At 38.8% G+C, this 15,980-nt stretch overlaps 1 protein-coding gene across 2 annotated transcripts; it reads right to left on the bottom strand.

Annotated features, from left to right (window-relative positions):
• Nucleotides 1–395: 395 nt before the first annotated feature.
• Nucleotides 396–4,848, bottom strand: LOC110094249. Of its 2 annotated transcripts, none has more exons than XM_020819442.2 (8): nt 4,518–4,848; nt 3,747–3,819; nt 3,479–3,550; nt 2,655–3,401; nt 2,167–2,542; nt 1,899–1,980; nt 1,561–1,787; nt 396–658 (listed from the first exon to the last, which is right to left on the bottom strand). In XM_020819442.2, the coding sequence occupies exons 1-7, from the start codon at nt 4,809–4,811 to the stop codon at nt 1,581–1,583; spliced, it is 1,851 nt and encodes a 616-aa protein (XP_020675101.1). In that variant the 5' UTR covers nt 4,812–4,848; the 3' UTR covers nt 396–658; nt 1,561–1,580. The 2 variants fall into 2 exon arrangements, with proteins under 2 accessions (XP_020675101.1, XP_020675102.1); XM_020819443.2 differs by having other exon boundaries at nt 2,655–3,398.
• Nucleotides 4,849–15,980: the final 11,132 nt, after the last annotated feature.

The raw sequence follows: 15,980 nt of genomic DNA, 5'->3' as shown, positions 1-15,980 counted from the left end.
AAAACAGAAGGAAAAAGTCTGGATGAAATTTTATATGCAAGGAGTTAGAAGCTACATTATATTTATGAATAATTCAAGTAATATAAAATCTAAAATGTCCCTTCAATTTTTATTTTAAAAAATAATACATAAACAAATTAATTAAGTTCAATTAAAATTCACATATAGATATAAATATTTAAAAAAAAACTCTTGCAAATTCAGCTCAGTTAAAAAAAATATATAATTTTACAAATTTCAACAAAACATAACTCCTACCAAAAGCTGCCAAATTTTAAATCCAAAAGGCATTATTTTCTTAAACTTTAAAATTAATATTAAATTTGTCATTATAATTTAATAAAATCCTAAACTTTGTGACTTAGAATAACCTTCCAATTTCTGAAAAACATATTTAGAAAAAAAAAACCCCCCCTCGTATTTACAACAAATTTGAATTTTGATTGCACAAACAAAAGTATAATACAACAGAAAATTGCAGTGCAAAATCACAAAAGAAAGGCAGTTGCATAAAACCCATGCACTCTATAAAGCCCAAATTCTGCAAGCAAAATAATAAATCACTTTTGATTAATAATCCTCCAGCTCCATTAACCCTCGCAAGTCATTTCTCCTTCTACAGATCTTTCAAACCTCCAATTCTACTGCAGCTGCAACCCTACAAAAACACAATTTTATAATAATAACCCAAACATTGAATGAAATAATAAAATATTAAAATAAATAATCAATTTTTATATTACATGCATCACAAAATAAATTTAAAATTTTGAGCTAATTCTAACAAAAAATGAGAAAATAAAAAATGATCATATATCTACAGAACTGGAGGGGTACCCTATAGATCCTTTCACCAAATCCACCAAAGTTATTGAGAAGAAAACTTCCCAGATAGATCAGCACAAACACTACTAATAATTATGATGTTTACAGAGCGCATCCAATTATCATCAATCATTGGTCTTATACATCTATAAGGGGCCAGGCATCATTAATCCAAAATTTCAATAACTTACTTATAGCGACTACGATTCAATTCTCCCAACAACCAAAACACAGTTATTTTGTGCGGACGCCGACGCCGTTCGGAGACCAATCAGAATGCATCATGTCACCACTGTGCTCGGTACCGCGGCTCCGTACCGCTCAGTGCTAACTTGGCAGTGCATTCTGGTTGATCTCCAGATAGCATTTTGCGTCCAGTCTCCACAACCAGGGCCTGAAAAAAAAATTGGATAAGAAAACCAAAATGGAATTTTCTGTTGTGACTCAGGTTTAGGACTATAACAAAGTGGATAATTCAGACATATCTAAACAAGGGAGATTTCCTTATTGTATTTCTAACATCTAAAACCCAAACAAGTGACCTGTAAGAAATTGCTACGTTCAATTAAATAAGCAATCTCGCTACTGGCTATAGCAGATTTTAGCAGTATGATTATATTGCAAAATGTCAATAATTCTCAAATTAGTTACAAAAATTTGTTTGGCAGTGGAAAGAAAATTACAAAGGCATCAGTATCAAAGATTTAAAACTTCTGGAATTGAGGAAGAGAATACCTGAAGAAAACTTTACTGTGTTAGAAAGCATGGCAAGTAAAGCATCCTCGAAAAGAAGACATTCGACCGTATTTTCTTAAGTATGAGACCCTTCGGCCAGTCCTGGGAACCATGTAAACCTGTCGATCGACCACCGAACTTCGCATATCTTGCGCCTTTCTCTGAGCTGATCTAAGCCTATTCAAAATCTTTTCCATTGAGGAAGACCTTTTCTTTTCCAATTTCATCTGATGCCAGAAAGTCAAAAGATCACCTTACATACATTTACTCCCAAATTCATATTTCATCAAGTAAAAAGTTGTGAAATTGTAAAATGTTGACACTGAGAAATAACTCACTTCAAGTTTTTGCAGTGCAGCCTCAGCTTTTGCTTTCTGCAGGTTCTCCCAGGCAGTAATCTTAGCTTCCTCCCTATCATATCTATGTACCAAAGGTGAGGAATAATTTAAATCCTTCATTAAATTATTGGAATGGCATATTAAGCACTATAGTTTGATTAAATTATACATACAATGAAGTTTACCTACCAAGTAAAATTAAGCAGATCTAATTGAGTATTAGGTGAGATGTAAATATCATAACTTGGAGCAAATAATATAAGCTTACTTTGATATGCATTTCTCTGTGCCTATAACTTCCCAATCAGATGTCCTAGACTCTAATGTTTTCCTTTTCCATTCTATAATATCAGTTGACCTCCTATCAGAGCACCGAGAAATATGTTTCTTCGACCACCTCGTTACGGTGACTCGGTCATCCACCTGCACATCTCTGATCTCTAGACATGGAAAATTGCTCTGCATTTCTGTAATTGTATGAACAAATAGTGGAGACTGGGATATAGAAGAAGGCCTCTCGGCCCTCTCCTTGGGGGAAGACTGAGTACTTTCATCGGGACTCATCTGTGTTCCCACATCTCTGCTTGAAGTCATTGGAGATGCCATTGTGGCTATTTCCTGAGCCCTATCAAAAAATCTATATCCTGAAAATTTTGACAAGAGTTGAGAGTTTAAGGTCAACTAATACTGCCCACAAATTTATTAAAAATCTTAATATGAAATGGATTTTCAATTTTGAAAGAGCAATTAGATGACCTTTGAAAGCAACTTCAGGTGGCAATGAGGTAGATGGCTGCACCGACAAATCAAGACACGCATCCATGCTTGCGGATCTATCTATATGAACCTCAGACTTATGAGTACCAAAACTTTCTCCGCCGTTAATACCACACAATTCCTGATCAGTCATGAGAACCCCCGCCAGAAAAGGAGAACTGCCTGCGAAATTCACAACTCTTCCATTATCAAAGCAAGGGATCTGAGGCGATGCCAATGCATACGAAGAACCACAGGCTAACACAGGAGCTCCAAGAGGTCCACTCTTTGACTTCGGCCGCCTATGATAAGGTGGAAGCACCACAGGTCTCTTTGAACCATCACCAGAAACTGGACTACAAATCCACCTCTCAGCATCCTCCCACTTCGATGGCATCGTTCTCCCGTTATTAAAAGGGAACAAAGGAGCATTTCCACCATATCTTTGACCACGGCTTGCCGGTAGCGAAACCCGTTCCGAACTCCATCCTTTCTGATAAGAACCAACTCCAACATTACTGTGCCAGTAATTTGGTGTTCCAGGACTAGGAAACATATTAGATCTACTATGCATAGCCGGAGCGCGACTATTCTTCATATAAGCAGTGCCACCATTTAAGTTATGGAGTGATGAAGCTCCCACATTTTGTCCATGGACATTCAAATCAAGTGATCCAGGCCTCCATCTTCGATGCCCACCAGGAGAAGAAAGAGACTCAAAAGTAACCCTCTGGTTGTGGGAATCTTCTACAAGATGTATATTGTAGAGTTCAATCATTAAAAGCTATTGAAAGAGCTTACGCTAAATCAAGTTCATCTCTAACCTCTAGGATTGTGAGAAACCGTATTGCTAAGTAGAGGATCTATGGTTCTCCCCGCCTGTTCCAGCTCTCCATCTTTCATTATATCCAGAGGTTGAACCGTACAAACCAACCAAAAATAAAACTATTCAGTATCATTTTCAACTACTCAGCATCAGAGCGAAGAACATGTCGGCTAACAGGGATAGAGCAGCAATAGAGCTAAAGTATACAGGATTCTGATACAAAAAAAAAAAAAAGCTTTTGGTAGGATAGATGTTGATAACGGTACCAGGAGAAGATGCTCTTGTCTCTGGCCCAGGGTCAAGGCCTGGAAGAAAGGACGGCTCCCGTCCGGCCAGATTCTGCATCACATCAAGTAAGATTGACAAATCTCAAAAAACGACAGTAAGAAATAAAAAATTCAAAAAAAAAAAAAACACTTTGAAAGACAGTGTACAGTGGCTGTAGCCCAGCATTGGCTTCTCTTTCTCCAAAGAAAAATATGAGTTCTATTCCATCCCAAAAGAAAATTATAAAAAAAAAAAATTACCCACATATCATTAAATTAAATTCCTATGTATTAAATATCTAACATTAATTTTTTTAAAAAAATTATATAAAACAAATCTCCTATATAATGCACATTTTAAGGTTAAAAAAACTATAATTTAAAAAAAAAAATCAAAAGCCCCAATTTGATTGATTTTTGGAAGTTGTAAGGTATGATTAAGAAATAGTTGCATCAAATAAATTCATATTTAGGTTATATGTAATCAGGAACATCAAATTTAAACTCCACTGGCTCACAAAAAAAAAAAATTTAATGATCTCAACTCGCCACATAAATTCGCAAAAACTAAATAATTATTTTCTGAAACTTGCTTGCATCAACTAATTGATCCCTAATCAGTTTCCCCTTTCCATAAAAGATTTATAACTTCTCATTTAGACACACCCGTATCAATGCCCACAAATGCAGTATACTACTTAAAAATTTTCCAGTTCCGAAACCAGAAAAGTAGTAAAGAATCTGGAATGGGATAGGAGAGAGAGAAAATACCGTTATGGAAGATCGCGGGCTCGGAGAAAGAGCAGACAAATCAGATCCAAAGGAGAAGCGGCCGCCGAAGCTTCCCGGTGCAGAGGAAAACCAGTAAGACTCATCGTGGAAGCTACTGTCGTCGATTGAAGAATGGCCGGAGGAGTAAAAGACGTATTCATCGTTGCCGCCTTCCCTTCCTCTCCTCCTCCTCCGGATACCCCATCTCGAGCTGAGCTTTCCTCTCCTCCTCCTCCCTTTCTCCCCCTTCTCTTCCTCCCCCTCTGCTCCAAACCCTAACCCTAACTCCGCCATTCTCGACCTCCAATGTCCCCTTGCTTCCGCAACCTGAGAGCATGAGCTTAATAGCTCCTTTTTAACTGCAGGTATGGCGGGTGAACCCACAGGTGGAGTTCTAAATGACGAAAATACCCTTCATATAATTTTAAAGCACTAATTTTATATATTTCAATTATAAAAAAAATATTATTATATTTATTCATGTAAAATAAAATATACATTATATTTTTTATATAATTATATATTAAATAATATATAAATAAATATAAATTTTAATGATAAATATAGAAATATTTGGTGGTGAGATGAGAGGGACGGAGAAATCAGGACCTCCGCCTGCTACGGCCTGCGGGTCTCACTGGGCCAGTCCAACCCGTCCAAGTCCTATGGATCCTGTTACAATAATCCGCAGCACAAATTATGAAAAGGAATTCCAAAATGTAAACGCAACGTGTACAGCCTGATCGCCGTAGATGGACAAGGGCTACACCCGCAGTGATTCGTCTTTCGATGGACCTCGGCATATCGTAAGTATTCGGCGGCCGAGCTAGACCGCCGATTCGTTTATTATTGCCGGTTCGTGGAACGAGGAAGTTGGGACCGCGTCTTTAAACGTGCTCTTCCGTGGGACCCACGATGATGGGCCACTGCTGGTTTGCTATTTTCGAAGCCGAAAAACGGTCCGACTCGGCCGACCGGACGGACTTTCGGCGTATCTACCCCGGTTCGGTTCAGCGCTTCACGTGAAAGCGACACAGCAGCGTCTATTTTGTCCCAGGTGCAGCAGGCTTTTAGTTCGGCTACATCCGCTGAAACTTTCACACAGCGAACGTCAGTACTTGACGAATAAGAGCCAATAATTAATCCGATTTTTTATCTACGGAATAAGAATAACGTTATTTTAATAAAATATTGAGAAATACAACTAAATACTATAAAATAGAGGCGGTTTGATAAAAATATTTAGAATTATAAATAAATATTCAAAATTAGAAGGAATTTTTTAAAATAATAAAATATATTAGTTATGTATTAATAAAAAAAATTATAATGAAAATTTTATTTTATTATTTTAATAGAAATTACATATAATTTCATTGAGATGGGATCTCTCACTTGAAGGACAAACTCTAATCTCGTGAAGATACTTTATTTTTTTTTTCTCTATACACAATGGGTTTAACAGAAAATTTTATTACATATGGTGTTTAGGCACGTCTGGACGTCCGGATGTCAATCCCCAAGCATCATGTCACCCAATGCATAGTGTATTAGATGACGTGGTGAGTCTGAATTGTCCCCCGGACGTGTTCGAACACCGCACAGAATAATCTCTCATTTACAAGAGAGAAAAAAATCAACTGTTCGAATGTGTTTGGACTCCGAACAACATCACAACCCCCAATAAGTAATAGTTTTTCTACTTAAAGATCAAAATTGCAACTCCTTAATATAGGAAGTTAATTATTATAATAAAAGCTAATAGATGTTGCAAATGAGGCCAAGCAATAAATAAAGACAGGGGCTTAAGTTTCTAAAAATGTAATGCTTACTTTTCGGAAGATATAAGTCTTTCACCTAATTAATTCCCCCTTCTACATTCATAAATGAAATTCTTCCATCTTCAAATAAATTTATATTTGATACATCATCATAATTATACCTTCTTTAAATAAATTTTATTTTGTTGACATAAATTTTGATGTGATTTTTCATATTTTTAAATATTTAGAAATTTTAATCTTAAAGATAGAGATAATTATGAAATTATCAAAAAATTTTCATTAAATTTATAGTTGAAACAAATGATTCAATTAGCCTAATCCAACAATATTAAGATTTTTTCGGTATATGTCCAAATGGGTAGTGATACTTCACTAGAATATTTTTTGGATTAAGTATGAATCTCGAGGAAAAATTTGAATTAAAAATTTCTATAAGTAAATTTAGGATTGTACAAGAACATCAAGTCTTTATCCCACTATGTGTGGTTGGCTGCATGAATCTTTTTTTCTATTGTCTTATTAAGAGTCAAATTATCATTTAAATGTAATAAAAATGATCATTTATAATACTTTCTAACCAAAATTGAAAGCTCATATAAGTATATTTAAATTATTTAAACTATGATTTCAACATTTATAGTAGATGTAAATTTGAACATCTCAGTGAGACAACTCCAACAACAAAAAAATGTTTCAATTTGAGTCTGAATGAGCTCAAATAAAGCACTTAAAACATAGTTCAAAATTCCCTAATATTAATTGAAGGCTAATAGAGTCTTCAAATATTACATGCTTATAATTAAAAAGAGTGTCTTGATAAAAAGAATCCAACAAATCTAAGATTGCATAACTTTCAGGTCATTAAGACACTTAAAAACTAAAAGAATGGGATACCATCAAGGGAATCAGGACAGCCCATTTAGTGGAGTATTTTGCTTATTTACTTTTATTTATAAAAAATGTTGATACGTCGTCAAAAATTTATTTTAATTGGGTGCTAATCTCGAGGCAAAATCATGCCCGAAACTTTAAAAATTAAATCCGGGATCACTTGAACTCTAATTTTAGCAAACTTAAAGTCAAACTGAGCGCCTCGAAAATACGAACCCGACGACACCAAATTCAACTCTATCCGAGCCCAAATGAGTCCAAATTAAGGACCTGAAGCGCTGTTGGAAGCTTCGTACCACAGTTTGAGTGACCAAACGGTTTTCAAACTTGACGAGCTTATAGTCGAATCGAGTGGCTCGACGAGACAAATCCAACGAGCCCAATATCTCCATATTCCGACATCATGAAGGCCTTCAAATATCTAAAGAACTGTGCATGATCAAGGGATTCAATATCGACCATCCATCCAACCACTCCCCATTTGCCCTTTATCTCTCGCCTATTTATGGGTCATGCCACTCCAGAGAATCTATAAATAGACCCATCATTTCTCTTTAGAGTGGGACCCAAGCTAGAAGAGAAGAAGAGAAGAGAAGGAAAAAGCTCCTCCTCGACCACGCCGGTACCTCGCCGGACCACTGCCCGAGCCTCGTCGGACCACCACATGAGGCCCTCACCCTGCTGGAACCTCGCCGGACCACCACCGGAGCCTCGCCTGATGATTGTCGGAGCCTCATCGGACAACTGCCGGAGCTTCGCCGGACCACCGCCGGAGCTTCGCCGGACCACCACCTAAGGCCCTCACCTTCGCTAAAGACCCTCACCTTTGCCAGACCACCATATGAGGCCCTCACCTTCGTTAGAGGCCCTCACCTTCGTCAGACCACGACTTGAGGCCCTCACCTCCCCCGGACCACCGCCTGACATTGTTGCTCCACGGGACAACCACTTGAGGCCCTCACCTTCGCCGGACCACCGCTTGACGCCGTTGCCCGCCGGACCACCACGTGAGGCCATCACCTCTGCCAGACTACCACTAGAGGCCGTGTGCTCCACCAAAACATCACCTGAGGCCCAGACTTCCGCCAAACCACTACTTTAGGACTTGAGCTCCACCATGCCACCACCTGATGCACAGAGTTCTCCCAGAATACTGCCGACTATGATCCTTCAGACCTTCGTCACCTACTACGGTCCTTCCGACCTCCATCACCAGACAAAGGTCCCAGTCTCCTACCGACTACGATCCTTCAGACCTTCATCGCCTACTATGGTCCTTCCGACCCCCATCAACAAACAACGGTCTTTCTGGCCCCAATCTTCTACCGACTACCGTCCTTCTGAACTCCGTCGCCTACTATGGTCCTTCTGACCTCTATCACCAGACAACAGTCTTTTCAACCTCTATCCCATCAACTATGATCCTGCCAACCAAACAAACATATCCATGTAATTACCACCATGTAATGTGCTATATATGAAGAATATTTGTATCATCAAGCCAAGGCTTTCTTCCAAGGAAAGGCCTCATTTATAATCGACTGCAAATACTAGTTGATTCATTCAATCTGGGCCAGGCCCTGTGATTATTTCCCCTTTTAGGGGTTTTCCACGTAAAAATCTAGTGTCTCTTATGAATGTTACACCCTCTCACTTATCTAATTATGTGCTGGATCTTCATACAATGCTAAGACATTAAACTATATATTTCTCTACCGCCGCGAATACTTCTGGATGCAACAGTTTGGCACCGTCCGTGGGAAAGTGATTCCCGACTGGGGGGAAATTATTGCTCCAATCACAAAAGATCGCCCTTATCAATGTCATAAGAATCAGATGTGAGCTAGAGGACAACTTTGACTCAAACTATGATTAAGAAGATCCCTCCAATGTTTCAATATCAAGATGATGTTTCAGAAAAATCCCAGCAAATTCAAAGATACTTTTAATCGATACAGTCCCCTGCTATACTTCTACTCCTTGGACAAAGTCTTAATCTCAACCTCAAAAAGACAGTAACGATCTAAAAATAGATCATTCTTTGCCTTTGATTCAGGATATACGCGGCGTTATCCCCCTCCCAATAAAGGCAAAATTAATCTCAGGGGGGTCCGATTCGACCTCTTCAATACAAGTTAACTTCATCGAGCAAGGCTCTAACATACAACCTCGGATAGGTCCTACATCATTAGTGGATTCTCTCGACCTCTTCCATACAGGTTAACGTCGTCGAGCAAAAGCTCTGACATAAAACCTCGGATAGGTCCCACATCCTTGGTGAATTCTCTCAACCTCTTCCACACAGGTTAACGTCCTCGAGCAAGGCTCTGACATATAACATCGGATATGTCCTACATACTTGGTGGATTCTCTCGACCTGTTCCACACAGGTTAACGTCATCGAGTAAGGCTCTAACATACAACCTCGGATAGGTCTTACATCATTGGTGGATTCTCTCAACCTCTTACATACAAGTTAACGTCATCGAGCAAGGCTCTGACATACAACCTCGAATAGGTCCTACATTCTTGGTGGATTCTCTTTGCCTCTTCCATACAGATTAACGTCATCGAGCAAGGCTCTGACGTACAATCTCAGATAGATCCTATCTCCTTGGTGGATTCTCTTGGCCTCTTCCACACAGGTTAACGTCGTTGAGCAAAGGCTCTGATATATAACCTCGGATAGGTCTTACATCCTTGGTGGATTCTCTCGATCTCTTCCATACAGATTAACGTCATCGAGCAAGGATCTAACATACAACCTTGGATAGGTCTTACATCCTTGATGGATTCTTTCGACCTCTTCCACACAGGTTAATATCATCGAGCAAGGCTCTAACATACAATCTCGGATAGGTCTTACCTCCTTGGTGGATTCTCCTAACCTCTTACACACAGGTTAACGTCATTGAGCAAAGGATCTGATATATAACCTCGAATAGGTCCTACATCCTTCGTGGATTCTCTTGACCTCTTCCACACATGTTAACATTATTGAGTAAAGGCTCTGACATAAACCTCGGATAGGTCCTTATTTCTTTGGTGGATTCTCTCGACCTCTTCCACACGCTTTAACATCATCGAGCAAGACTCTAATATACAACCTCAGATAGGTCTTACATCTTTGGTGGATTCTCTTGACCTCTTCCACACAGGTTAACGTCATCGAGCAAAGGCTACGACATACAACGTCAGATAGGTACTATATCCTTGGTGGATTCTCTCGACCTCTTCCACACAGGTTAACATCATCGAGTAAAGACTCTGATATACAACCTTGGATAGGTCTTACATTCTTGGTGGATTATCTTGACTTCTTCCTCACAGGTTAACGTCATCGAGCAAAGGCTCTAACAAACAACCTCGGATAGGTCCTATATCCTTAGTGGATTCTCTCGACCTCTTCCACACAGCTTAACGTCATCGAGTAAAGGCTCTGACATACAACCTCAGATAGGTCCTACATCCTTGGTGGATTCTCTCGACCTCTTCCACACAGGTTAACATCATCTAGCAATAATCTAATGTACAACCTCGGATAGGTCTTACATCCTTGATGGATTCTCTCGACCTCTTCCATACATGTTAACGTCATCGAGCAAAGGCTCTAACATACAACCTCCGATAGGTCTTACATCATTGGTGGATTTTCTTGACCTCTTCCATATAGGTTAACATCATCGAGCAAAGGCTCTGACATACAATCTCGGATAGGTCCTACATCCTTGGTAGATTCTCTCAACCTCTTCCACACAGGTTAACATCATCGAGTAAAGCCTATGACATACAACCTCGGATAGGACCTACATCCTTGGTGGATTCTCTCGACCTCTTCCACTCAGGTTAACATCATCGAGCAAGACTTTGATATACAATCTCGGATAGATCTTACATCATTGATGGATTCGCTCGACTTCTTCCACACAGGTTAACGTCACCGAGCAAGGCTTTGACGTATAATCTTGGATAGGTCCTACCACTTTGATGGATTCTCTCGACCTCTTCCACACAGGTTAACCTCATCGAGCAAGGCTTTGACATACAACCTTGGATAGGTCCTACCTCCTTAGTGGATTCTCTTGATCTCTTCCTTACAGGTTAACATCATCGAGCAAAGGCTCTGACATACAACACCGGATAGGTCCAACATCATTGGTTAATATTGACAGAATGTCGTTGATGGTCTTTCATCGTACTTCTCCATGAAGTTAAATTTCTAATCGATACTGAATTTACTCCCTTCACTGAACTTTTGCCCTGCAGGAGTTTCCTCAGAATACTACCCGACGTCGGACTTCTTCTTGCCGTCGTACTTCTACCGGACGTCAGACTTCTACCCGTCATCGAACTTGTGCCAGTCAATAGACTTTTGTCGGTCTTCTGACCGATGCTGTACTTATACCCTACGTCGGACTTCTATCTGTCGTCGTACTTCTATCGGACGTCGGACTTTTACCCGTCGTCGGACTTCTACTAGTCAATAAACTTTCCTCAGTCTTCTACCCGACGCTGTACGTTTACCCAACATCAAACTTCTGCCTACCGTTATACTTCTACCCATAATCAGTCTTCTGCCCGATGCTATACTTCTACCAGATGTCGAACTTCTATTTTCCATCGTACTTTTATCAGACATTGGATTTCTACCTATCACCGGACTTCTGCCAGTCAATAAACTTTCGTTGGTCTTCTGCTCGACGTTGTACGTCTACTCGACGTCGGACTTGTACCCATCGTCGGAATTGTATCCGTCATCGAACTTCTGCCCGTCGATGGACTTTCATTGGTTTTCTACTCGATGTTGTCCTTCTACTCGACATCAGACTTCTGTCTATCACCGGACTACTACCCATCGTCAAACTTCTACCCTTCGATGGACTTTCGTCGGTCTTCTACCCGATGCTTTACTTCTACTTGACGTCGGACTTCTACCTGTCATCGGACTTCTACTCGTTGTCGGACTTCTGCTCGTCGATGGACTTTAGTCGGTCTTCTACTCGATGTCAGACTCCTGCCTATTGACAGATATTTGTCGGGCTTCTACCCGACATTGAATATGTATCCGGTGTCGTACTTCTCCTCGATGTCAGAATTCTATCGGACGTTGAATTTACGCACATCGTCGGACTTCTACTCGACGCCAAATTTTCCCTTCATCGAACTTCTGTCCGTCATAAGACTCCTACCAGACGCTGTATTTCTGCCTGATGCCAGATTTTTGCCCATCCTTTTAACATCCCTCCTAACAATGATCTCTCTGACCTCCATCACCAACTGATTAACATCAGACCTCCGTAGAATCTCTCGAAGAAAAAGGGGAGATCTCCGAACTTTCTTGTAAAGAGAGGGGCCTTGGAAAGACCAAGGGAAAGCCTCAATTATAAGAATAAAGGGAGAATGGGGAATCTCCAGACTTCCTTGCAAAGAGAGGGGCGTTGGAAGACCAAGAGAAAACCTCAATTATAAGAATAAAGGGAGAATGAGGGATCTCCGAACTTCCTTGCAAAGAGAGGGACCTCGGAGGACCAAGGGAAAGCCTCAATTGTAATATTAGAGGGAGAAGGGGGGATCTTCGGACTTCCTTGCAAAGAGAGGGGCCTTGGAGGACCAAGGGAAAGCCTCAATTGTACTAATAGAGGGAGAAGGGGGGATCTCTGGACTTTCTTACAAAGAGAGGACCCTCGGAGGTCCAAGGGAAAACCTCAATTATAAGAATATAGGGAGAGAAGAGGTGTAAGAATTTCTTAACCCCTAGTGGGATATTTATAGGAAAGAGGGGGAGGTTGAAGGAGTAAAAGAAGTTGAGGGAGTTAGAGGAAAAAGAAAAAAGAAAAAAAAAAACTATTTTTATATCTCTCTCTCCCTCCATCTCTTAAAAAAAAAAAAAAAATCGTTCAGGCGGTTTTCAAAACCGCCCAGGTGGCAATTTTAAAAATTGCCTAATGCTGCGTAAAAAAAAAAGAAATGAACTGCTTACCTAACCAGGGGGGGGGGGGTGCGCTACCTTTTAGTTATTTGTTGGGCCACTTGTCTTTTAGGTCCTCCTTATTTTGTACGTGCGTAGTGTCAAAGCGCAAAAGAGGACAAAGAAAGCTAACGACAAAGCAAAATGAGACTAAATGCAGGAGAAAGAAAGAGAAATGAAAATCGAATAAGAAAAAGGGATGTGGGCATTGTTGTTATTAGATACACTTCATAGAAGTCAAGTGCATCCTATAACAGCAACAATGCCCTTTGCTGTCCCCACTCCAAACGAGGCACTTGATACGATTAAGACATCTACCTACAACACACTCTAAACAAGTCTTATATCAACCAAGGGGATACAAATTCTCAATTCTAAATCCAAAATAAAAGTCTCTTTTATTTTGTATTTTTCCAAGTGCATCCTATAACAGCAACAATGCCCTTTGCTGTCCCCACTCCAAACGAGGCACTTGATACGATTAAGACATCTACCTACAACACACTCTAAACAAGTCTTATATCAACCAAGGGGATACAAATTCTCAATTCTAAATCCAAAATAAAAGTCTCTTTTATTTTGTATTTTTCCCAAAATTCTATGTTTCTCCTTTTAGAAACTTACACTAAAGGGATCTAATTCAAATAATTAAGAACTATATTTCTTCCCAAAAGGACACTAGAGACTTTCCTACCTAAAGCTCTCAATACTATTTCGAAATTCATCCTATAGATCTCAAAAAAGACTTACAAGAACTTCCCAAATGGACTACTTCTAAATTCCCCCAAGAAGTTATCTACTAAAATCTCTTTCTTTTGTTTTAACACTTGTCTTCTAACAAATTAGTAAGGATCAATAACAAGACAACTTGCTACCTTATTCTACAAAACTACTAAGGGATCTTACTATACTGAGCGGGTCCCTAAATTAGAAGTCTCAAAAGACTCTAGAAAAAAAAACTCTGAATTGAATGCCACACAAAATTTTACACAAACTATCTACTAAAACTTTCCTTTAGTTTGACCCAAAACCCTACAAAAATCTTCTTCCAAAATCTATTTTTTGACACCAAATTCTACCCAACCACCCACAAATCAAATGTCTCCTCTCATTTGGAGTGGGGTAAAAAAAAACAAAGCTTTCCAACAAGAAGATTTTATGGAAATCCCTCATTGTAAAGCACTCGTTATAAAACATTCGCAAGACGAAAAACACATAAAATTCCAACGCAAGCTGATTCGCCAAATCCATAAGACAAAACCTCTCGATGCAAAACAACTCATAAAGCCTCTTGCAAAACTTACAACCATAGAACGATTCACAAAATTTTTCAATACAAAATAATTCATAAAACCCTTCAAATCATCCTCATTCTCCAAAAAAAAGAATCGTAAGCAAAAAGACTATTTAATCTCGCCAACACACATTCAATAGAAACATTAAATCCACAAATATATGCTACTTTACATGCTAACGGAAGAAAAATTTATTTATATCAACACAAACTAGCCTCCAACATTAGACATCGCTCACATATAAAAAAGAAGATTGCATGCAATTGACGTTAACCCTTATCGTTTCATTAGCATACAAAGAGACTAGAAAATTAACGAAGATTGTAGAAAATTTATCAAAAAGAAAGCTCATCTCAAGCACATTTTAATGTTACCTAATTTAATACAAGGAATTATGCACCTCACATATCAAACTGAATACCAATTCTTTCCAACAAAAATCTTAGAAGATAGCATATATGAAGACTAGAAAAAGGGCAAAGTTCGACGTAGAGTTATATACATAATTCAAGTAGCAAGCTACACACCTAAATAGATGAATTGCTATAACTACCTCCCACTTCGTTGACTTATATAAAACAATGCATGAAAATACCTAATGCAACATGGTTTCAAAGAAGAAAGCTTTCCAATCTTCACCTTTTCTTCTCTTTTTGGAGAGAATAAGGTCCATCAACAAGTATCGAACAAAAGAGGCATGATCCATGAAGGAATGACCTTCATCTCTACATACATTTCATCAAGTAACCAACCCTTTTTTTTTTTAATTTTCTTTGTAGAAAACAACTAGAAATATATAGCCAATCCCACGTAGTGGGATAAAAAAAACTTGATGTTTTTGTTATTATATATTAACATAATAAATTAACTACCAATTACTAATTAATAAAATACTAAATTTATGATGAAAACAACAGCATTAATTATTTAACCGATTCCATGAGGTCAATTTCATGAATCCTCTTTTAATATAATACCAAATAATAAATTTATGAAACATAAAAAAAAAATTTAATCTACACGTAGTAAGGGGCTATTTGGTTGCTATTAAGATCAAGCGAGTTTAATCAGCTTTCTTAGCAAATAAGACAACCACTCAAGTAAAATTACACAGGAGCCTGATGTGGCTCTTTTGTGGAGAAGGGGTGGAGAGAAGTAAAAATAGAGTAAATTCCTTCAACCCAAACAAATCCTTTGGAGAACTAAGGAATAAAAAAGTATAGTATAATTCAGAACATCATAGTGCTCTTAGAAAAAGGATAAGGATTAGCTCCACTTACCATGTTAACTGAACTTGCTAAGCTTAACCCGCAAACATCAACATAGGAGGAAAATAAATAGAGATTTAAAGACAAGAATTCACCTTTACTGTATAACAAAGCACATCCACCAACTAGTTATGCACAGCAACACACGGACATAGCCGTTACCAGGTTATCGACTGATACACGGGAGCAAGCGATCATACTTTAAAAAAAAGAGTTTTCTGCGGAGAGTGAAGCATTGCAGTTTGGGATTGTGATAC

The sequence above is a fragment of the Dendrobium catenatum genome, unplaced genomic scaffold (genome assembly GCF_001605985.2).
Source record: "Dendrobium catenatum unplaced genomic scaffold, ASM160598v2 fragScaff_scaffold_372, whole genome shotgun sequence".
Classification (NCBI taxonomy): Eukaryota; Viridiplantae; Streptophyta; class Magnoliopsida; order Asparagales; family Orchidaceae; genus Dendrobium; species Dendrobium catenatum.
The sequence above is the reverse complement of the archived record's forward strand: the minus strand, read 5'-3'. Positions and strand labels throughout refer to the sequence as shown.